The sequence below is a fragment of the Periophthalmus magnuspinnatus genome, chromosome 24, assembly GCF_009829125.3.
Source record: "Periophthalmus magnuspinnatus isolate fPerMag1 chromosome 24, fPerMag1.2.pri, whole genome shotgun sequence".
Taxonomy (NCBI): Eukaryota; Metazoa; Chordata; class Actinopteri; order Gobiiformes; family Gobiidae; genus Periophthalmus; species Periophthalmus magnuspinnatus.
In genome coordinates, this window is record NC_047149.1 from 11,236,267 (window position 1) to 11,261,079 (window position 24,813).

The 24,813-nt window shown below is 38.7% G+C and overlaps 2 protein-coding genes across 2 annotated transcripts; one reads left to right on the forward strand and one right to left on the reverse strand.

Annotated features, from left to right (window-relative positions):
* Nucleotides 1-712: 712 nt before the first annotated feature.
* On the reverse strand, nucleotides 713-9,651 carry ube2j1 (ubiquitin-conjugating enzyme E2, J1). Its single transcript, XM_033990989.2, has 8 exons — nucleotides 9,336-9,651; nucleotides 7,111-7,184; nucleotides 6,383-6,514; nucleotides 5,942-6,026; nucleotides 5,466-5,571; nucleotides 2,789-2,918; nucleotides 2,376-2,534; nucleotides 713-1,447 (listed from the first exon to the last, which is right to left on the reverse strand). The coding sequence occupies exons 1-8, from the start codon at nucleotides 9,376-9,378 to the stop codon at nucleotides 1,208-1,210; spliced, it is 969 nt and encodes a 322-aa protein (XP_033846880.1). The 5' UTR covers nucleotides 9,379-9,651; the 3' UTR covers nucleotides 713-1,207.
* Nucleotides 9,652-13,706: 4,055 nt separating this feature from the next.
* Nucleotides 13,707-24,569, forward strand: LOC117392839 (gamma-aminobutyric acid receptor subunit rho-1-like). Its single transcript, XM_033990996.2, has 10 exons — nucleotides 13,707-13,935; nucleotides 17,474-17,524; nucleotides 19,105-19,211; nucleotides 19,611-19,678; nucleotides 20,348-20,571; nucleotides 21,858-21,940; nucleotides 22,525-22,665; nucleotides 22,762-22,914; nucleotides 22,999-23,195; nucleotides 23,871-24,569. Exons 1-10 carry the CDS (start codon nucleotides 13,835-13,837, stop codon nucleotides 24,156-24,158), a joined length of 1,413 nt encoding a protein of 470 aa, XP_033846887.1. The 5' UTR covers nucleotides 13,707-13,834; the 3' UTR covers nucleotides 24,159-24,569.
* The last annotated feature ends 244 nt before the right edge of the window (nucleotides 24,570-24,813 follow it).

Below are 24,813 nucleotides of genomic sequence, written 5' to 3' on the forward strand. Positions count from 1 at the left end.
GAAGTTTTTCTGGGATCTTTTGTTACCATTCGTATTATCTATCTCTTTGATTTGTCATCAATTTTCCTCCTGCGGCCACGTCCAGGGAGGTTGGCTACAGTCCCATGGATCTTAAATCTTAGAGCTGCTTAGAGATGGTCTTATAGCTTTTACCTTTAACATGCTTGTCTATAATTTTCTTTCTAATCTCCTGAGACAACCCTTTCCTTTGCTTCCTCTGGTCCACGTTGAGTGTGGTACACACCATGTCACTAAACAGCACAGTGACGATCTGTAGCCCTATATATAGGCCCACTGACTGATTACAAGATTGTAGACACCTGTGATACTAATTACTGGCCACACCTCAGATTAACATGTCCCTTTGGTCACATTATTTTCAGTCTTTTCTAGGGGTACCATCATTTTTGTCCAGGCCTGTTTTATGAGTGTATTTTTTTTTAAATAATTCTGTTAAAGTCTGGATAAATAGCAGTCTGACTTTCATTAATTAAATTTCATAGATTTTTTATTCATTATTACTTTTGTCAGATTCAAGTTATTTCTGTGACTATTGAGTTTTTTTTCATTAACCCAAGGGTACCAAAAATGTTGTCCACGTGTCTATATATTATAAGCACAATCACACTGCATGTTTATTATGTGATATACCTGAATTTTGAATGTGCTACAGCGGTAAATGTGTATATTATTGCAAAAACAAGCAAATAACAGTTTTTTGTTCATTTATTATAAGTTCTTCTGTAGCAGTAGAACCATCAGAGTTCCACACACCACTGCTAGACTGAGGTTCTCACAGTGACAATGTCAGGGTTTAAACACACAGAAAGTATGTATTTTTTCCTCTACTTAATCTAGCTGGTCCCCGCTTTCTGTTTCTCATGTAAAGTTCTGTCAAATGTCAGAATATTTATCATTAAAAAGTTTAGTTGGACATGAATTACTCCAAAACCAATGTTCATTTGGTTAAAATGATGAACGGTACATTTGTAAAATACAATTTTGATGCAACAGAAAGGTGAATGATAGGAGCATAAAAGAAGCTAAAAAGTCCCACAGAACCATTTCACCAGCTGTTAATCAATCACTTTTAATTAACTAAAGGTCAAAGAGCACTGTATTAAAAGAGCTGCGTGGAGCTTCAGTTCATATAAATTTTTAAAGTTCATAAAATAAATGTTGACCCATCTGAGTCAAAGGGGCATTGTCACAGGTCCAAATCCAGCCTGTAGTCCTGAGCCAAGTAGATCCTGCGGAAGATGAGAGTGGCCAGGGCCAAAGTGAGCAGCACAATGAGCACAGCAGAACCTGTGTGGCTGTCAGGAGCCTGGCGAGGACCAGTGAAGGCTGCGCGGCTGGGCTCTCTCTGGGCCTGACGACTATGCTGCTGCTGACGCCTCTGCCGGGGGCTCAGGGGCCTCCCAAGGGGTGCTGCTGATGGCTCCACCTGGGAACAAAAACACCATACAATTTATCGATTGCCCACTAACCATCAGCTGCAGGCGGGGGAAAAAACAGAAAATTTTATTCAACACAGTATTCCGTATTTTGCCCCCTCAACACAGCAGTAACATTAGCAAGATAATCTGCTGGCAGATCGTATCAGTACTATTGCTGAGAGTGTCAGGCGTGGACCACTAAACAAGAGATGTGTCCTGCCAAAATATGAGGTGGTGTGGAGCAAATTGAGGGCGTGGTGTGGCGCATTCAGTGAATTGCCAGAATCGTTAAAATAAATATCAAACTAGTCCACTGAAAAACATAATCTGTAACACACTTAAGTCATTAATCAGAGGAGGACCATCTTGTCCCCCGCTGTAAAGCACACTTTCGCTTGGCTGCAAACTTTGACTCATTTTTAAGCAGCAATTACCTACACTGGCAGTTATTTTAAATGCCACAGTTACAGATTGGTTCAGATCACCGTATATGCACTTGTACAACCCCATTCCAGCCACCAGTGGCTTCTTTACGGCAGTGTTAACAATGTGTAGATAACTGGACACCATGCCCCCTTGTTAATGCTACTCCTCTGTTAAGACCGGGGCAAGATATGGCCCTATATCTATTGTCAAGAGCCTAATTGTCGCCTACCTTAGTCAGTTGCTAAGCTTCACATATTGCCTTCAACCTGAAACTTGAAAGTAGTATTGCAACAGTTTTTGTCTCTTTGTATTTATGTAATTTTCAACTAACAAATATTTTGAGTTATATTGTAATTTTGTAAATTCTTAAGATTTAATCACAGAACAGATTTTTTTATTTAGGCATATAACATTTAGATAGAAACTCTTTTGTAACCCTTGGAATTGTTTGAACTATTCTTATTGGACTTAGCTATACATTGAAACAGTGCTGAGATAATAAAAAATTACCTGCTCTGGGTGGGGCACCTCAGACTCAGGAGGCAATGTCACAGGCTCACTCTCGGGTGCTGCAGATTCAGGCAGAACAGCCACAGGTTCAGGGAGGTCCATTACAGCCAGAGCAGGTGGATTATCCTCACTAGCCTGTCTGGACACGTTTGCCTCAGCCTGGAGGGACACATCAAAGCACTTCAGGTGTTACCATTGGTACAATTATCAAGAAATATTACATTGGTCTTTGCTACCAATTTACCAGTATTCCACTGAAACCTTCTTTACATAGCATCATAGCATTCACATTAGTTACTGACTACTGCACAGCAAGGTCCAAGGCAAGTATGCAATAATTTCAATGAGAAAGGCACATTTAATGAAGGCCTGCGTCTGACTCCTGTGACTCGGTGAGACTATATAGGCTTTACCTTGAAGCTGATTTGCTGAGCCAGTTCTTGAGCCTTTTGGACCTCAGGGCTGCGGCTGCTGTTAGGAGAGACAGTCAGGAGTACAGAGCGCATGGAGCAGCCGCACGCCTCACAGCAGAAGTCCTGGGATCTACAGCAGACAACAGTACAGGTGTGAAGAATGGGATGCAACAATAGCTTTGTTACAAGTCAGTTCATATCTTGATGTATGCATCACAATATCAACACAGTTTTGATACACTGTAAAACACAGAACAAAAAAAACAATGATTTCTTCTATATTATTTTTAATGCTAATAATCTATAAAGCACTTTTCACTAAAGAAGACATATGACCATATGTTTTTTTCCCCCCTCCCCTCACAAAAGAAATGTGGCCATGACCAGTTTCTCCTTGTGCTGTGGCCCAAACCACAGATGGATGTCCATTTTCTTCTGTCTCTCCTCTCTTGGGCAAATGGAGCAGCCGCTCAGACCTGTCACATCTCTGGTAAGTGTCTGGGGGGAACAGTGTGAATGAGGAACAGGCTCTCTCCTGCCTTCTCCACACTCCCATCCACTTTGTTCCAGAACAGACCGGATTGCACTTAAGTACTTTTCATTTAATTTATCTTTATTTATGCAAGGAGAGGTCAATGAGAGTACCAAACTCGTTTTCATGAGTGCTCTGTTAAAATACAGAACAATACAAACAAACAAAACAAATAACTACATAGGTCCATTTAAAACATTAAAAACAGGTGCAGGGGTGATTATAAATGTTTATCACCAGATTATTAGTGGATTTGTGGTACCAATGGATCCAGTTTTGTATGTCCTTGAAATGTAGCAAAGTAACTATAAGTATAACTATCAATACGTTTTTTGGTTTGTTTTTTTTGTCCAGTTTTTAGACGTAGACAATCATGAAATCCTGTATTAAAAGTTCATGTATAAAGTTCAACAAACAAGTGAGATATTCAGGTGAGGTGGATATATGGGGGTGGCAGCATCATGTTGTGGGGTTGTTTTTCTGTAGGAGGGACTGGTGCACTTCACAGAGTAGATGGTGTGATGGAAATTTAAGTATATTCATGTTGTGAAGAAAATATTCTTAGCGTAAGTCTTTGTGTAAATGCAGAAACCCAGACCAGATAGTAACATATGTGAAGGCTTTGTCCCATCCTCCAGGAAAGCCTTTGTTGTCTTATCTGTCCTCAAGTGTAAAAGTTCATTATATCATGGGTCTGAAACAAAAGTCACTCTGCTTGGAAATGTATGTAGCTTTGTAATTCTGGTGTAAATACTCAGAGCTCAGATGCTGGGGACTAGAGGGGAGAGATGCTCTAAGAGAGAGACAAGTAGACTCGTTTGGGACGATGGAAGGCTGCTGGGGTGGCCAGGGCAGGCCTGGGCCAGGTTCTGTCCATATCTGTTGTAACAAAAAATACATTTTTTTGCATTTCAAAACTCACCAGGCTTTGCAAATGGATTACTTTTCATCTAGAATTATCATTCATCAAGAGAGAAATTATTTTTCCACAACAATGGCAACATGAGGAAAGAACATTATGTGGAAATACTGAAGCATCATCTCAAGATATCAGCCAGGAAGTTAAAGCTTGGGTGCAGATAGGTCTTCCAAATGGAGAATGACCCAAACCCAATTACAAGGTGGCTTAAGGATAACAAAGTCAATGTTTTGGAGTGGCTATCACAAGGCAGCCTACAAACTTGGCTCAGTTACACCAGTTCTGTCAGGAGGAATGGGCCAAAATTCCTGCAACTATTGTGAGAAGCTTGTGGAACTATATCCAAAACTTTTGAACCAAGTCATACAGTTTAAAGGCAATGGTACCGCATAATAATTAAATGTACCGGTATGTAAACATCTGAGTTTGAAGAACGTAATGAAAAAGTCTCAAAAAATTCTGGCATTTAGCAAATAGAAATCATTTTGGTAATCCTAAATGACCTAAAACAGGAAAGGTTTAGTCTGATTTCATATCAGTGACAAAAATAAGCATATGTGTGTTTTTATATAGAATAGTAAATTTCTGGTTTCAACTGTACTTCTGTTAAGAAAGGTTGCTTGAACAATTTCTTTTGGATGGGATACAAGATTTGTTTCTATTAAAAAAATGACAATTTTGATTTTAAACTAACATAATTCTGAGATATTTTTTAAAAGGACAAGTTTTATAAATATCCAAGCTATTTATAGATGTGACACTTTCAATCAATGCACCATTTAGTGTAAAAAGATTTGTAGCTTGCACATCACATATTTAAAAAAATAAATAAATCATATACTTAGTTTAATTTGCACTGAATGGTAATTTAAGATATTTGAGGGAATTTTAGATTTCATTAAAATCTTGCAGCAGTTTAGAATCGCTTGCTCCTATTTGAACTGCAGTTTTGGACACATTGCTCATAAAACCAAATTGAAGTCTAGAGCTGTCACCTGATATACAAGCTCAGCTGCAACAAAGTTTGAGAAGAAACCTCATAATTACAAGAATAGACATTGTGTTAACAGAACATGTTTCTAAAAATATTACTAAGACACGACTACACCTGCTGATAAATACAAACTGTGGTCTAAACAATTGACAACCATGAGTAGCTCCACATCAGAAAATGAAAACAAACAAACAGCTCTACTGATATCAGGCATTTCAAACGTTAATCTTACTTTTTGGCCAGAGCTCGCCTCTCTTCAGGGGTATAATCCAAAGATCCAATTGCCCCTTCTCCCTTCGTTGGCATGAATCCGATAATGGCCAACAAAGCCGTTCGAACTGGACAAAAAAATGCAGTTAGTAGTGTAGTGTGAGATTATGAACAGATATGCTTCACAATGTGCTTGGGGTCAGAGTTCAAGCCCAGTCTGTGCTGTGGCACCAGGTAACACAAAATACTTCTCAATGAATTAAATGTACTTAATAATGTGGCCTGTACATGCTAGAAGAAATTTTATTTGTTTTTTCTTGCAAGTTCAGTCCTCATTTGCACCCATTGTTTTCAAATTGTTTCTAGCACATTTTGGTCCACTGCATCTTAGTATAAAAGGAACAAACCTTTTTTTTGTTTGATTTGTTTTTCCTTGTAATATTGAATGAATATATGTGAATGTGGGAGAGACCTATAGAATCTCTTTTGCACACTTACTGCTCCACGACGGCTGCCATGTCTCTGGGTGGTGGCCGGAAATGCTGAGACAAATCTTCTTCCCAACTTCAAATCTCCCATTTGGCTGCAACAAAGCAATAAAGGAACATGTACACAAATGATTTTTAATAACATATGAAGGGGGTGGGAAAAAGGGTAGAACATATGAAGCTATGAATTATGTTTTTCTAAGGCCTATATCCAGGAAGAGATTGTAATCACAAATCTATTGAGGGCGGGGGTGTCATAGGCTTTAATGGACAAATGAAGAGATTCTGACAGCTGCTAGAGCTTACAATGTCCATGTGTGTGATGAATATGGACATGCATGCATTTCACCTCTGATATAATGCGACAACCGCATACATGCGTGCGCACACACGCATGCATGCACGCACACGCACATACACACACATATATATACGGGGGGTGGGGTCTTACAGTGAGGAGGATGATGCTGGGGGGCTTCATGGGGTACTCTGGAGGCAGCACGATCCGGCCGTGGTACACCCCCCCATCAAAGTCCGAGTCCGGGGGGCCTCGCACGGAGAAGTGCCACTCGAACAGGTTGTCCTAGTGGAGATACACAAGTCACATCACATCCATCACTTCATGCGCCTGAGGGGAGAGGTTTGTGGTGGGACATTGTGTACAAGAGCCAGAGGGCTTCCAGGAACAAAAAACACTAGCGGATTGCCACACAGTCAACCACACAAATTAACAAGTTACTTAGATGTTGCCTTTCAACACTAAACATTACCTCATTATAGTGTCACTTAATATTGTAATGGACTAATTGCTGTCCAATATGCAAATACAGAAACAGAAACTTTTTTCTCACAAATAAGTACCGGTATTCTGTTTTTCCTCCAGTATGTGTATTGTAAAAGCAGAACTTTGTGACAAAAATATGACATAAGAAAGAGGCATGTGTGCCATTATATGATTGATGCTTCTAAAGCAAAGAGTTCTAAAGCTGTGCTAGTGACATGTGGATACTAGCAATGTGCCAAAGAGTTTCTGAGAACTAGGAACAAGTTAGATTTAACTTCCTACTTAGTCCTTTCATGGCTTAAAAATCAGGTAGGTAGGTAGGTAGGTAAACTCTGTAGGCTACTTGTGTGGATGATTCTTAGAGAACATTCTTCTACTGGACAAGCTGAACAGACCTCTAGTGGCTGAGCATGGTAGTGCTCTGTGGACTCTCTCAGCTCCACCGCTTCCTTCATCAGTCTCTTCACCGCTGCAGTCATAAAAACAGAACAAGGATTAGTTCAGCTTACAACAACAGAGCTAATTTAAAGTGCGTATTATTACAAATGCTTAACCTAACACAATAACTGTCCAGCAGATAATACAGCATGTATCTTCTTCCATCTTCTTCTTCATAAGTACAATTACTAGAAGTTGACAGTATATACAACACAGTATGATGAAGTGAAGTGATCAAGCTGCTGTGCAGGGGTCAACTGCCGCCTGAGGTTTGGTTAAACACATCAAGAAACATCTGGTAGCTTTAATGATGTGTCCAGGCCAAACAGACATCTAGACAGACCCTCACATCCACTGGGCTGGTTGGGTTTATAATTAGTGCCTTCAAGGAAGAGGTCATGGATCATCTCAGTTTGAAAAGATTCAAACTGAGATGGAGGAGGAGCTACTGGCCTAAGTGGATTTAGCTTATGAAGGGAATTTACCAAACTACTAACTTTTGGACCATGATTTGGACCAGTTTTTTTAAGTGTCAGAAAAGTGCATAGTGGCCCGCTGGCTGAAAGTGTTTGGAGCAGACTCATAATCCAGCTCTCACATCACATTATGTAACATGTGGAGTGAACCATCACAGGGTATCCACAGCGTAAACGGGCCAGGGAGGTGGGACGTTGTGGTTATTCTGACATGAGCAATAGGCTCATGGACTTAAATAGATGCAGAGGAAAAAGTGGAGCTTTTCTCAAATAAGTAAAGCCCCCTATTCAGAACATACCATCCTGTTAAGGCTGGTTAAAAAATTTAATTTAAAAAGGAATGACAAATATGACATGTTATTTATTTATTTTTATTTTTTCCAAAAAACACCTGTAACACTGTATCTCTACACATGATGTCATCCATTAGGAATCCAGGAAGTTGATACATCTTTGTTTGCACAATTGAACAATATGTGATGCAGCTATGGTTTGAATAATAATTTACATAAGAAAACATAGAAAACATTAACCTAACATTAGAAGGTTAACATTATTCAAACTCAGAGCCCAAACATTGCTACAGTGCTCAAAATCTCTCAGCTACAGTCTCTTAACTACACTAGAATTTACAAGGTAGTTATTCAAATCCTTGTATTTTCTGAGGGCCAACAACAGCAACAAAATGAAGTACTTGAACTTGATTGAACTGATTTTAATGATTTTAATACTAAAGAATAGACTTGATACTCAATACTGATACCACAGTAATGAAAATACTCTTTCTAGAGACAATAGAACATGATTTTCAACATTAATTCATAGTGATTTCTTTTATATTACAATGCAGCATTATATATGTAATCCGTCAGTTGTTCAGGTAGGTTCCATAGTGGTCCATGGACATATACAGTACATAGTCAATGTGGTCTTATACTTGTTCTGATACAGCTCAAAATCATTCTATAGCTATTTGGGAAAAAGGTTTATTTCTGTTCTGTGAATGTGTCTTTTTTAGTATTGATACCTGCTCAAATGAGTATCTAGTTTCGATACTAGTTTTAGAACTAATTAGCATCTGATTTGATACTTTTGACAATCCAAGAATAAAGAAGTGAAAGTTAACAGACTGTGGGAGGGAGGCGCACTGCAGCTGTGAGACGCAAACACCTGCTCCCTTAAACAATACGTGGCATTAGCTCAATTCTGTCTGCAAATGTATGGCAAATAAGTGCTACCGAGGCCATCACAAAATCCTATCTATGTGCTTTGAGGGGCCCACCTCAAACGATCCATTTGAAGGTTACAGTGAACTATTAGTGTCTTTTTTTTTTTTTTTTTTTTTTTACTTGTAATAACTGCTAAGGCTTAATATTGTAATGGCAGGCAAGGTCTCTATCTCCATCTTTTGTGAAGTCAGAAATACAGTATTACTTCTACAATTCGAGGTTGTGATGGTGTTCATATTAAGTCAACTGGCTTATTATATTCAATTAAGTGATCAAGTCTATTCAAATAAGTGCAATTAGCTAATTATTCGAAGTGAGTAATAACTAGTTTAATAATAGCTTGTTAAGGTTAGTTAGTCCACAAGGCTTCAAACTGAGGTATTCTGAGTTGACACAGCTTCTTAATCTTAAATGATGGAAGCTATAGTCAAACTTAGGAATCCCACAGAGGTTTAAAGATTGTGATAAATACCTCACCTGGACTCTTGAGGTTGTATTTACGCTCCATGTTAGAAGCCATTTCCCCGGCAGGTGAACTGGAGTTGGGCTGGATGCTAGCAAGCAAGCTAGCGGTTGACGTTTGCAGTTAGCACAGCTAGTTTTGGTGCCTGGTCCAGATGCGGAGGAGACTGTTATCACCTTCCGCGACCGTGACCGAGCCGAACACACGGCTTCCACTGTCCTCAACCCCACTGTACCCACACTGACAGTACTTCAAATACGATTTACCTACGGTCAATAAATCCAAACGAAAGTACCATAAGCCTGACGTAAGTTTGATAAACGTAAACAGGAAGAAGATGAAGTTCTTTCAAAATAAAACACCATGAAAACTGTGATAACGCAATATTTGGTTGTAACGTGTTTTCGTATTTTGCTCTCAAAGAAAACAGTGGTGTATATGTTTTTGTTTTTTTTTGCCATCCTTTATTTATTTATTGTTTCTTTTGTAGAAATTGCCTTGTAAATGTTAAAAAGTAACTGGACTCTGATTATCCCAATGACCCGCCCCCTTTCAGTAGCCCAAATAATATTAAGAGTGATAATTGCCTATACTCTAATGTGTGATATAGGATGGAGCATTGGAGCCTAGGCCTGCAGGGGGCTGCCAGCTGCTCTGGCCCTGAGACAGTTCATTCTAAAAACAGTAGTCTGCTATAATATAGCCAATGGGAGAAAGGGAATATGCAACATACAATATCTGTGTAATGCCTCAGTCGTCCAGGTCTGATCCATAGCAAATTTTGTCTTTTACTAAACATACAACATAACCTATGCACCCATGGGCTAGCCTTGTAGATTTTAGAGAAGTCTATGATGCCTCATTCAGACTCAAACCAGTACAAATGCAAAAAGTGCAAAAAGACCCCAAATAACATGATAAATGCTAAATTTGAGCTTAAAGGACACAATGTCTTTGCTCAAAGCTACTTTACAATTGCTCATTTCAAACAGACAAACTTTGGTGGACACGTCACTTGCTCATCATTGAGTCAGGGCATAGTCACAGCAGTGAGTGTAGAGCAGATTACAAATATTTGAGTGGGAATACTTTACTTGTGCCTATTATGGTTCATGAAACAGGGCCATATGAACACATGAACATATATTTTGATGTGATTAAAACTTAAAATTTACACTATCAAATTAGCATGACTTTTTGTTCACTTAAACTAGACTTCAGTAAATAATTTCACTAAATTTTGTCTAAAATTGACTTACATTGTGTTATCAATATACATTGTTTCCCAAAGTCTGTTGCATTCATCTATGTGATTTATTTATTCATCCAACTGTCATATCACTACTGAATCCAAATTATTTTTAATGCTCACCCATGTATGGTCAAACCAAGGGAGAAAAAGCGCAACTAAGCATCACACATAGTCAATACATACTAAGCCCAGAAAGACTTCAAAATTTCTTTTGTCTTAGATGTAAAATTTCCCTAAAATTTCCCTAAAATAGCCTGTTTGCCTTGGGTGTATTCTAAATCCATTGCTACTGCTGTGAAATTACATTTTACAGCACAGGTGTCAAACTCAAGACCCGGGGGCCAAATGTGGCCCTCCACATCATTTTATGTGCCCCTTGACAGGGTAAATTAAAAGGTATGGTGGTCTAAACATGTAATTTTATCAAGAGATACACCGTTACACACCCATATTTTTAAATCTATGCAAAAAAATATGATATTCAATATTTGAAACCTGAAAAAGTAATAAATACAGAAACCATTAATTAACAAGTTAAAAAGTAGTTACATTTATTTTACATCTGGCTCTTTGAGGGCAGCCATTTTGTGGATGTGGCCCTCAGTGAAAATGTGTTTGACACCCATGTTTTACAGAATTAATCATAATCTGTGGTTCTTGACCATAGACTGTATAAAGAAGAACTATATATACAGTTCTTGACAAATGTTAGTGTATTGTCAATTTTAGTGTAACTGTGGCTCCCTGGGTGTTCAATGTGCATAGTGCAAATTTATCTGATTTAGCTGATATGTTTTTGGCAAGAAGGGTATCCGTCTTAAAGGTGACCATTACAATAGTGATTTGTAAACTTTTGATTCAATATGCTCTGCAAACCTGAGGAGGCAACAGGTACACAAGAGAAAGCAGGAATGCTACATCACTTGTAGTGAATGAATAAGTTTTCCGTTCTTTCTCCATTAATGATGTCCTCATCATTGTGCATACCCTATATTTACTACAGCATATACCAACATCTCATTCTTCTTTTAACTCCTTTTCTAATATGTGAGTGCACCCAAAATAGGTTGCACTCACATATTAGAATTTATATATAATTTTTTTTATGATTTTTAAAAAATGTTACTTCATATAACTTTATGGGAGCTTGAGTGTGCTGAACCCTATCATTATTTGTTTAGTATTCCACAAACTTGCCATATTAATCTTATGGCTTTAAGTCCTTTCAACTAATATGGACAGTGTTATGTTTCATGTAAAAGTTTAGAACCTCCAGAATTCACTGAACTGCAGAGGTTACACTCATCTGACCTATTAATAAGTGATTGGCTTCAGAATCTAGGGTTTGGGTGAGATCAGAGAGTCAACTAGTTTTAGTTGTGGGATCTGGCAACCCACAGCCTGAGGCTTTTACTGCTTTCTTATTGGATACTCATCTTAAGAACCAAAGCACCTCACATCAATGATTTTGTCATTATGCACAATGTTTATGTAAGTAATTGTCAACATCACAATTGAGCCCAGTGCAGGAAAGGGGCTGTTGAACAGCCTGTGATGTGAAGTTATTACAGAGTGCATAAGTGCATGTAGTGTGGGCTTACCTAGAATCCCTGGGTAGTGCCTATAGTCAACATTCCACTGTATCATAACAATGAAACCAAGTACAAAAGACTGTTTAGTTATGTAGGCTACTCTGGAAATATGATACTTTTTTGTATAGAGTCTGTCCAGTTTTTCCACTTATGCTCCCAAACTGTTAAATAGAGGGAAGATCCATTTTAGTTGACAAAGTTTTTAATTTGTCGATGTAATTAAGAAACTTAAGAATAGCCATTATCAGCTCAATAACAGCGAAGTTGCACAGTTTTGAGTAAAAAAAACACTCAAAAAAATCCTCAAAACTGTACTGTTAGCAAGAACCATAGCTGCCAATGCCAGTTCTGTATGACACTGGATACAGCCTAAAATATCATAGTATTAAAGAGATTAAAAAACAAACACACTATAAGATATAAAATATCATAATATCTAGACCTACGTGTTACAGTGCCCAATGCAAATGTGATGTACACTTTTTGATTGGATTTGCAAACTAACGTTTTGCAGCAAAAAGTGATCACAGACTGAGAGAATTTGACTAGTTGATTTTCATCCAATGTGCTTCAAGGGATTGTCAGGTGTACATGAAAAAAGTTTCAGTTTCTCCTGTTTCCTCCAAAATTCTCGCCGAATTCAAATACAGACCAAATGGGTTACAGCACCTTTTTTCTAGTCATTCTGAAGCAAAAAACATGTCCTCTGATTTAAAAGTTGGCTGTCGAAAAATGTTCATAAAGCGAACAAAAGACAAATGACATGACAATGTATAATCTAAATCCAGATCATATGGTCACGTGACGCTGATCTCCACATCTATCCTGAGTTTACTCGCGTTAAAACCTCACTCTGTGGTAGCAAAGACTGTACAGTAGGTGGCGCACAAGCACAAATTGTGAATGAGCGATGGGGGTGCATTCCGGTAGAGGTCCACGGGGAAGGGTCATGGATCTGTTAGGCAGGGTCCTCTGTCTGGAGGTCTGCATCCTGACTCTCTTGAATTTTTTTGCGGTCGAAATTAGGCCTTCACTGGGTAGACAGCAATTTACCCGGCCGCTTTGTGCTTGGAGGTAATGCTACACACGCTCCACAGCCACTCCTGAGGCAGGGGCTGGGGATGTCCTATGGGCTTATAGAGGGGTGCTCTTTGGATGAGATCTTTGTTTGAGGCTGAGGCACTTTGTAGCACTTTGGTGCTATCATTGGGTGTTGCGAATGCGCATCAAGATGAAAACATAGTTATTTCCAAAAGTGGAAATAGCCTATTTTGAGGCCAAAAATAAAATCATATTAAAGATGGATAGGCCTAAAGGCTCAGTGGTTGCATTCATCGATACTTTGTTTCACGTTAGCGTTGGGTTATATGGCCAAAGGTAGCCCGGAACAGCGAGATACGCTGCTCAAAATCTCATAACAGAAACTTTGTACCGTCCTGGTTTTTGAAGTGGACCCGATCAGAGTAATGAGAGTACACACACTAGTTCCGCCCTCCGTGCGTCAGGATGAATGCGCGCTGACGCGCAGGATTTATGTAGGACCCTCGCACAGATTAAAGCCGCAGTCCGTGCACACTTTGGCTATGTCCGCAAGAGCAGAGCGGGACGCGGGCCCGGACTGAGTGGCCCCAGTGAGAGCGTTGGCAGGTGTGTAGAGCTCTGAACGGCCATGCACACGGATGTGCTCGTACTTATCCTGCTCCTGATGGGACTGGGGGTCAGCGGCCAAAAGCGCGCAGGGGCCCCGCTGCTGCCCTACAGACATGTCAGGTGAGAGCTCTAACATAAAGCAAATATTATTATGCATATTCTAGGCTATAAGAAGCAGAAGAATAGCAGGCGCAATGTAACATTTTAGGATGTGTAGACTGTAAGTGCCTGTAAAATAGCCTCAGCTCATTATGGGAGGATATGAGTTGACAATCTCTTTAGTTGTGTTAGCAAACAAGGAATGAATGCCTGGTCAAGGAATGGTCATGCCTGTTGCATAAACTCAAGTTTATGTGCACAAAAAGTTGATTGAAACAGTTGTGTGAATGTATTGCAACAAGGTGAGCATCAGCTAAGAGACATTGTCTAATTTTAATTAAATTCTCAAAAAAAAAGTCAGTTGTCAAAATACATAAATAGACAATTATTATCGCAATAATAATTATCAGAGTCACAACTTTGTTCTCTGCGACTTCATAATGCACCAAATCAATTTAATTTTGTGAATTAACTGGATCTGGGGCCTATGCCTTAGTCTATGGTCTATACATAGTGTTGTCCTTTGCCAACAATGCACTGGTGGATCATCTGAGCTGCAGTAAAAAGGTGACGTGCCTGTTTGAAAATCACTTATTCTGATTATATAATTTAATCTGACTGTGGTAATGTGCTTTCTGAATTATTGCTATTGTTGTGTTGAGAGTTGATCCTAGAAAAGAGAAGAAGAGCAATTAAAAGCATTTGGGGAAAGCACAAAGGTGGAATATACTGGAAATGGTTTAATCCTGTAGTATTTGTCTGTATGTTAGGCATCTGTCGACAAAATGAAATTTGAGAAGCTTAGGCCATCTGACAACTCACTCAGAGCTGTTTACGACAGCCAGTGTTCATTTGTTGTACTTTTATTGTTCACATGTCTATTATGCAAAGGTATCGTTAAAATAATGAGGAATTTGTGTACTGTAAAACTTCACTGTGGGATAATACAGTAAAGCTGTGTGTAATTATGATGGTAAAATTAATACAGAAAAAATGGCAAACAGCCCCAGACTGAGTGCCCCTTGTTACTGTCACAATCAGCATAAGTCACATCCAAATCACAGCAAGTGCAGCACCTGGATACTTGTCCCTACTTGCCTGGCCAACCAGTCCCTTCTACCTCTCTTTTATGTTGAGAGCGGCATTACCTCCTGCTCTCAACATAAAAACATCATTGGTTGAGTGGTCAGATCCACTGATCCATAGGTTGGTGGTGCGATTCTAGCTCACACAGATGAATGCTGTCGTTGTGTCCTTGGGCAAGACACTTAACCCACCTTGTCCTCAGTGTCTGCGTACACTGGTGTATGAATGTGTGTGTGAATGGTTCCCTGTTGTAAAGCGCTTCGCGTGCCTTGAAGGTGGAAAAGCGCTATATAAAAATGTGACCATTTACCATTTACCTTCTGTTAAGTGTGTGGTTCTGGCTGGTCAGGTAAAGTCTGTCCCCTCTAATTCACAAATGGCTCTGATCAACTTCTCAAGGGTCTTGATTTTGAAGAATATCAAATGCTGATGTCCATTACTATTTTAAAAAAGGCTGCAGTTTAAAGTTCAAACAGTTCTCTCTCAGCTATCTATTTATTTATATAGCAATTTGATTTTGTTTATTTGAACAGTTTAGTGCAAAGAGGACACTGCACAAAATGTGACTACACAGCCCTCATCCACTTTGTAGTAAAACAGGGTTGTGTATGAGTTTGAGTTTGTAGTAATATAATTTGGGGGTCAGACTTGCATATCATCCCAAAGATATTGGCAGAAATTATCAGCCATTGGTTTCTTTAGATTCTAAACAATTGGTAGAAATGCACTTACCATAAAAAAATATATATCATTTGATATCTAATAGAAACCTTGGAGCAATTTGAGTCTTCTAATATCCTAGGTTGTCTAAAGGTCCACTGGAGTTGCAGGCTCTGAGTGGTCCTCACCTTTGACCTCTGTGTTATCAAGCCCATAGCTATTGGTCCTGATGCAGATGTGAGTAGACAGTACTCTGCTGTTAGGCTTATCACGATAACATATTTTGAAAAGGCGATAAATTGCTACTTAAAAATATCTCAATAAACAATAATATTACAGTGCACTGCTTATATTAAAATACACTGACAGTGGCTATCTGACACACTGTGGCTAGCACTCATGCTTCACAGCAAAAAGGTTCCAGGTTTGATTCCTGGGTCACCCTTGCTAAAGATCATGGAGATGGGTCCCTGAGTGCTGTAGAGTAGTAGCTCATTGCTCAGACAGGTTGCCTCAGCAGCACTGGTTGAATATGGGTCTAATGCTGAGAATAAATTTCTTACTTTAAATTAACTGTAAAGCAGTGGTTCTCATCTCTTTTTGTATCATGTACCCCCTAAACACTTGGCAATAGATAAATCAGTTTTCTATGGTGGTATATTGTCAGCTGTTACTATTATATCGCCTTATTTGAATGATATTCATGTCCTAAAACATTCTTAAAAATGTACATTTTAAAAAATTCAAATACAATTCAATTTCACCTTCTAAAATATGAAATCATTCCAAGTATGTGTACCTCTGGTTGGTAAACACTGCCTAAAGTCAAGAGAATCCCCCCAATAAACTTTCAATAAATTTACAATATAATAAAAAAAAAAATTAAATAAAATGCAATGACCCCTAATGCTCAAATCTTATGGTACTACAAAATGAACACAAGGTTCCCCAATAGTCCAAAAGAATTGTTCCAGCATTTATATATTGAACGATAAGTCAATGTAGTATTTGTTGTGACAGGCTTAGTTGACTATCGAACAAGAAGTTACCGTTGTTGATTAGCCTCCTACTCTGATGTTGCATAATGGTATTATATCCATAGAAAAGACTATCTCCCTTTGTGGATGCTTATGACATGACAGCCATCTAAAGTGAAAATGTGACAATCATTGTGCAAAACTGTAAGTTTTACCTTTTGGTTCCAGGACATGAACAGACAAAGAATAAAGCAAACAGTGCTTGTTCTCTATAATTGTCTCACTGTGTACACAATATGAAAAGTTTCAATTCTGTACATGGGAGACCTGTCACGATATCAGATTTTGAAATTCAATATATTGTTGAAGAAACTATAGATGATAATAACGATAATATTGAAAATAATTTATGCCACTGACACAATAGTGCTTAAACAGGAGTATCCCCAAAAAAATGTTCAAAATGTATAATATGGTTAAAAACACAAATTTCAATGAATAAATAGCAGGATGAAAGTAGTAGTAGCTTAGTTTGTATGTATAATGAGTCACACAAGTTATTTATTCAACCCTCTACAGCTCAAATCTTATCATAGAACAGAAAAATTAAAAAAAAATTAAAAAAAATTCCCACTAGTACAAAGAAAAAGTACCATGATAAATATTGACCCCAAAACATGATTGTTTCATCAAACATATATTGAACGGTAACTTGATATCGTATTTATCATGACGGGACTATTACATGGCCATATTCTTAAGGATCTATGGTCTAAATTAACCCAGAGGATTTGGACTTTACATAACTGAATTGTGTAATTTGGTATTTGTTTCAGGGCAAAGAGAGAGATGGCATCATCAGAGGACTCCAGTGGGAAGGTTGGCAGGTAGGAACAAAGTTTTTGGTCCAATTAGAGTCATAGTCTTCTTCAGATTAGACTGGATTTAGTGCCACAGTCAACATTTTAATCAGACTATTGTGTGCAGCGTGCGGCAGGCTTCTTCCGTGTATTTGACTAAGCCCAATATAATCCATTCTTATCCTTCAGAATTAGGAAATTCATAAGATTATTGTCCTGTGATCCACAAACACACTGACAGCAGAGTAGTAACTGTTTGTGAAGGCTCAGGTATTCTCAGGTCAGGAGTTCTCCAGAATTAATACCCTAGAGTCTGGATTTTTTAATAATCAGCACTGAGCAGTGGGTAGAGATGGTGAAAACTGTTTTTTTCTGAACACTGAAGATAGGGCTGGGCAATTAACTGAAAATATTGAGATTTAGTCATGTCTAATTGTCAATGACTTGAGGTTTTTGAATCAAGAGATCCACAGCCAATCTTGTATAAGTAAAAGCATTTGATTTGGTGCAGAGTTCATACTTTGGAGGAGGAAATTTGATTATTCTTTGTGTTAAATGGCATAGATTAAAAGTATGTCTTGTTTCTGTTTATGAAATCAATACTAAGAGATTTGTATTTTGTTTTTGAAAACATTGATTAAAATTGAATTGAAAATTGAGATTGATCAATTTGAGGAAAAAAAATCTCAAATCATCCAGCCCTAACTGAACCCCTACACAACAATAAAGAATTGCCCAAACGCACATACATTAATTAAAATACAACCTTGGGTAATATGGTTCAAAGCTTATAAAAGTTCATTTTACAAAATGTGATCCACAAAATGTGGCCCTTTGAACTTTTTAAAACTCTGGAAACTTAAAGCAAAAAAATTGTTACATATGTAGGGTTTAAAATCAACTTTTCAACAATAAAAACACATTAATAAAAATCTGCTGTTTGCTACAGTAAAATACCACTGTGATGTCTGCAGAAGTTCATATCACACCACCTCCTCGTGCAGTCAATAAAGAGATGCTTTACTGATACTTGATTAATCTTTATTGTGGCTTGTACAATCTTGAATTTGAATATGCAACCTTGGCCATTGATAACCTTAAAATACACCTTTATTAACTTTTTACTTTAATTGGCTTGGATAGCTGACATGCCACAGTTCTGCTTGTAAACCAGGCGTGCGTCTCTATCAATGGTCCAGCGGACCCAAACAAAATAACAGTTCCCACCTGACTACCAAAATAAAAGCACTAAAATACCAATAAATATTATTCTAACATTATTTAAATAAAAGGTAAATTAAAATTATGGCAGTAAAAGTTCATATGGTTCAGGTCTATGTCAGGACGTCAGCTCTCAGCTGACTAGACCATAAACTTGCCTTAAGATATTACAGATCATTATTGCTGTTTATAATGAACAAAATCATGATCTGTGTTTGTTATATTTAAGTACTAAGCATAATATGTCTTCTTTAAGAAATTATAAATGTAGTGTTGACATTTAAGATGAGTCAGATTCGGGGATGCAGAAAGAGGACATTTTCTTACATTTTATTATTTTTCTGTTTATTAGTGGCTAGTATTAAATTTATTGTTGTCCATTCCAGCCCAATCAACAAGCGTAATCCAGACATGACGAAAGCATGGGGGACCAAATCAGAGCATCTGCTGAGGATCAATGACCATGATTTCACTATGAGACCAGGCTTTGGAGGTGAAAGATCACCACATATATCATCCATTCCATACACCAAACATTTCAGTACACCTTAGGATGGAATTGATAACTACTCTGCCATAAACAAAATCACAAATTGACAATTGAACAATACTCATAATTACTTCACATTTGAAGATTTGTTTTCGGACATTAACTCCATGATATCATCCAGGATTATCACTCTGCTTTGTGGCTTTTTTAGGCAATCTGTACGAGACAGCTTTTATAGGATTTGGATCAAAATGAGCTCAAGTTACAGTTAAAACAAAAAGGTTTGGGAAAAAGGGGTCATGACCTTGAGCTGGTTAATCTGTGGGTTTGGGAAGCACCTGGGCCACATCTGTCTCCCCTCTGCTTTCATTCTTTCATTACATAATACTGCTTTTGTTTCAGGCCCTGCAGTTCCGGTAGGAGTGGATGTCCAGGTAGAAAGTCTCGACGCCATATCTGAAGTTGACATGGTAAATTATTAGGGTGGATGTCAGTTACCTGAATACAGTTTTGGTACAAGTAATTTTCTGTGGAGTCATTTAGTCTCCTATCTTAGATACAGTTGTTTAAAGTGCATAAGGCAGTCATTAAAGTTTTTGTATTTATGACTTGGTGGGATAATACCTGTGTGGTAAATACTGTGTGAAAAATGTTTTGAAAAAGTAGAAAAATACAGGAAGTAGTGGCAGTCCTAAAATAATTCGATGACACATGTAGAATGATAACAGTAACACTAACTTTAACCTTAACCCCCTAACCCTAAACCTGGCATCCACGAAAGTCAAGTGAGAATATAGTACCATCAACTAGTACCAACTAGTGTGTAAATGAGGTAAACTTTGACCCAGTATGGATGCTAATTAATGATCTCTACTTACTGTATGTCACATCTGCTGCCCCTGTCGAACCAGGAAGTAAACCTCATCTAAAGTGTTAAACGTACATTTTAGTGAAATGAGCTGCCAAACATTCTTCAATTCAATTTTCATAAAGACACAAAATGAGAATTCTACTGCTTACTGTGGATTTACTCCTTCTTGTCAGTTTTGGACTACACCTCTATGTTTAAATGAATAGAGGAATGGTTTGAGAGGACTATGTCTTTGACAGTATGTCTAACATGATCTTGTCTTCTGAAGGACTTCACTATGACACTATACCTGCGGCACTACTGGAAGGATGAGCGCCTGTCGTTTCATAGCAACCATAACCAGAGTATGACATTTGATGGGCGGCTGGTCAAGAAGATCTGGGTCCCTGATATGTTCTTTGTCCACTCCAAAAAGTCCTTCACCCATGACACTACCACAGACAACGTGATGCTGCGGGTCTATCCTGATGGCAAAGTCCTCTACAGCCTCCGGTCAGTCAGCCTTTCCTTTAGCACAAGCAACACAAGAGAGTGGGTCATTTCTGTCCATACTTGCAGATAAGAATATTCTGTAATCTTTGTAGAGCCACCAATATATAGAGCCAATATTACTTTACAGTATGCTGAGATTCTACAAAGCTAATAAGACAGACTGAAATGTGTGAGGTCTATATAGATTAAAGTTGGCAGTAAGCTGTCAAAATTTAGATACCATAATAGGGTGCACTGCACATGGTTTCTAGAGTAATTATGAACACCATCAATTAGGGAGATGAGGATCAAAATGGGTTAAAAATATTGTGAATATCACAAAATCCTTATATTTTAATGGCTACTGTGCATTCTTTATTCTTATGCAACTGTACATCTTTTAGTTCTCACCAGGAACAATAAGTAGAGGTGGAGGGCTCACTGGGGCATGTTAGGGTGTTAGTGGTGTGTTGGCCCTAAAGACACCAGCTGTTGCTCTACAAGATGTGTATTCAGGATAACGGCTTGCCAATTACCAGTGCAAATGCTACGCAGCTCGACCTTTTTAATTTTGGAGAGACATCAGGGTCTGTAGTGTAATCCACATTCAGAGGGACAGCTGGCTCAAAGCCCAGCGCTCCACTCACAGCACAGTCGCCCAATTGGCACCGGGCACATCACATGGTATCGGCCTCAGCCTACTGTTCCATTTTAATACAGATATTGATGACAAGATAGAGACATATGAGTGAAAGCAGGTGGCTAATAATCAGGATAAAAGCTCCAGTCTAATCTTCATTATGACACATACACTTCAGCACCACATGCTCACTCCATCAGACATGGACATGTTCTGCATATGGGACTGCAGAGTTGGATAGTAACTAGTAGATAAGGCGCTGATCACATGGCTGGGTTAATCTGGGGGGCGGGAGAGGGGGCAGATTGGACAGTGACACTCCACTGGAGGTGGGTGGGAGTTAGAGGGGGGGCTGCAGGCTCCCACAGACGGCTGGGCTGATCCTGTGAGTGGGATTATGTATTTTCATTTATCATCTCTGCTGCAAACTAAATCTGCGCTATAGCCCTCACACAGTGCCTCAGGTGGACCTGCTCTGAGACAACAGACTGGCCTTGAAACAATCTGTCAGAACTATTATTCATAAAACCTTTGGAATTATGTTACAGTTGGTATTTTATTTTATGTTAGTTCTTGAGCATTACAAAACCTTTAGCTGTGTTACCATGTTTCACTGAACTTTTAGTTTGTTAAGACACACAAGCAGTAACCTCCAGTTGTCCCACAGGGTGACAGTGACCGCTATGTGCAGCATGGACCTAAGCCGTTTTCCCCTGGACACGCAGACCTGCTCCCTGGAGATCGAGAGTTGTGCGTATACCCCCATATGTTCATGCACAGACACATACACTATAGACCCTTTAAAATACTGTGTCATCAGAATGTTTAAAATTTTGGAATGGATGCGACTGGAGACAAAATAACTGTAAATAACAAAAAATAAGCAACTATTTTTTTCTTTCCTGAGTAGAAATGTAATTGTTTATTATTATAAAGGGTGGATGCTAAGTTGTACTTGAGCTTCACAAAAGGTATAATTTGTGGTAAAGGATGTAACATAAATGCAGTTAAATGTGAGTTTTACTGCTATTTGTCCCATCTTCATCAGCATATTTTAGTGTTATTACATAATAATTTAATATGAAATAAAAATGATAAATTATATTTGCAAATGCTTTTATATATCTGAGTTATTACCATTTGGCAAAATCTAGATTTTTCATATTTTGTGATATTCTGCGGCTAATTCAATTCTCAATTAAAATTGCATTATGTTTTACTCCAATTGTTTCCATTGTGGAATTTAGAATGTATTTGTTTACACTATTTTAAAGGACCTTGTTTAAAACAATAGATTTACTTTGTCTTGGCAAAGCTCAAATGTTTGTGTGCAGATGCATACACTGATGATGATCTAATGTTGTACTGGAAAGAAGGGAACCGCTCTCTGAACACAGACGAGAAGATCTCTCTGTCCCAGTTCCTAATCCAGGAGTTCCACACCACTACCAAACTGGCCTTCTACAGCAGCACAGGTCTGAGCACATATACATAAAGAAAACATGTTCCACTGCCACAACATATTACTCCATAAAGAAGATTCAGAAAAGTACTGACCTTACTGTGTCCAGGCTGGTACAACCGTCTGTACATCAACTTTACTCTGCGACGCCACATCTTCTTCTTCCTGCTGCAGACCTACTTCCCTGCCACGCTCATGGTCATGCTGTCCTGGGTGTCTTTCTGGATCGACCGTCGGGCCGTCCCCGCCAGGGTGCCTCTTGGTGAGACAATCGAATAAACACTATTCTCTGTGTATGAGCTTCACTGGCACTTGTACTTCAGGTAGTGTATTATTATGTGTGCAGGAATCACCACAGTGCTGACCATGTCCACCATCATCACCGGGGTCAACGCCTCCATGCCCAGAGTGTCCTACATTAAAGCTGTGGACATCTACCTGTGGATTAGTTTTGTCTTCGTTTTCCTGTCTGTGATTGAGTATGCAGCTGTGAATTACCTGTCCACCCTACAGGAACGCAGAGAGAGAAAGCTGCGTGAGCGTGTGAGTGCCAAACAAAAATTTGGAAAGAAATCCAAGAAATGTTTTGTTTCTCTAACTTGGCTGCAAATTAAGAAGGTGTTCTTTAAAGATCAGATTCATAACTTTTTACTATATGATGGAAAGGATGAAAAATGGGTATTGCTCCCATTTGTTTACATGCAAAAGCAAAAATAATCTAAGGTAAGGCAAAAATTAACTGGTTAGGCCAAATAACAGCTAGGGGCAAAACTTGACCCTCGGACCAATTTCAATATCAAACTTTGTTTTTATGTCCCTAGGTTCTAATGCTGATAAAGGTCTGGTCACTTAACCTCCAGTGTATAACCCTCAATTAACCCTCCCCTTTGCCTGTGTTTGCATCACATATCTCAGATATACATGGAAAGCAAGTTCCTTCCTCTTCATAGGTTTCAGTCACATAACACCTTCTTGTTTTGAGGGTCTTTGCCCTGTCAAAAGATATTTTTGTCTCGGATTGTTAATTGCTACAAAAACTGATCCAATGTTTTTTACTCTGAAATCCATGGATAGAATTGTGCTAACTGCAACAATTACCTAAATTTTCCTCACAATATGTAGGTGACATGTAGAATAGTCACCACTAATGTGAGGTAGAGTCCTGTCCTGTTGCCAAATGGTGCTCTGCAGTTGTGTTATGTGTGTGTGTGACTTTAGTTGCCCTGTACGTGTGGACTGGCTCATCCTGGCATCCTGTCATCCAGCTACAGTGAGGTAGACGCCAACACCACGGGACACTATGGCCTGCCAGAGGAGAACGGAGTGAAGCGGGAGCAAATGCTGGTGCAGCTGGCCATGGAGAATGACCAGGTGACGGGGCATGTGGGCTCCAGCGCTTACAACTCTATGTGGATTGATACGCACGCCATTGACAAATACTCACGGATTGTCTTCCCTGCATCCTACATCATCTTCAATGTGGTCTACTGGTCCATCTATATGTGACACAGCCATAGCTCCTTATCAACTTCTTCCAAGACTAGCACAAAAAACTTGACCAAGCAGATCTAAGTGAACATGGAACGGTGAATAAATGTGTCACTAACATAACGGAATATAGGAGATGAAGGGACAAAGACATGGATACAGCTGTGATCTGTATCTGTAAAGTAGTGGATGATTTCTTCTGCATCATGTTGGCTTATCAGTAACTGGAGCCCTTTTCTCATTGATTTTGTAAACTTTCTCAGACTTCTGTAACAACTGTGAACATTGGAAAGAACATTGGACATCCTTCTCAATAGTGGGCTTGTTTGTTGTTGACTGATCATAAACTGGACCTACACCAGGAGGACAGACTGTAACATTGAGTGAATTGTTCTTGCAAAGTGGAGTAACAATTCTTTAGTCCAGCAGTCCTCCTCGTGATTCCTCATGTTCACCAACTTCATCTTTTGCTTAGTGAAATGAAGCGATGTTTTTAAAACATAAAATATGAATTTAAGGTGACGTTGCAATAAATACAGATACATAATATAGACATTAAGAATTAGTTTTGGTAATTGGCCAAAAAAGTTCAGAATGACATCCAAAATATGTATTTAAAATCTTAATCGTGTTTACAAACTTTATTGTTAATAGTTTTTTGACACCAGCCAAA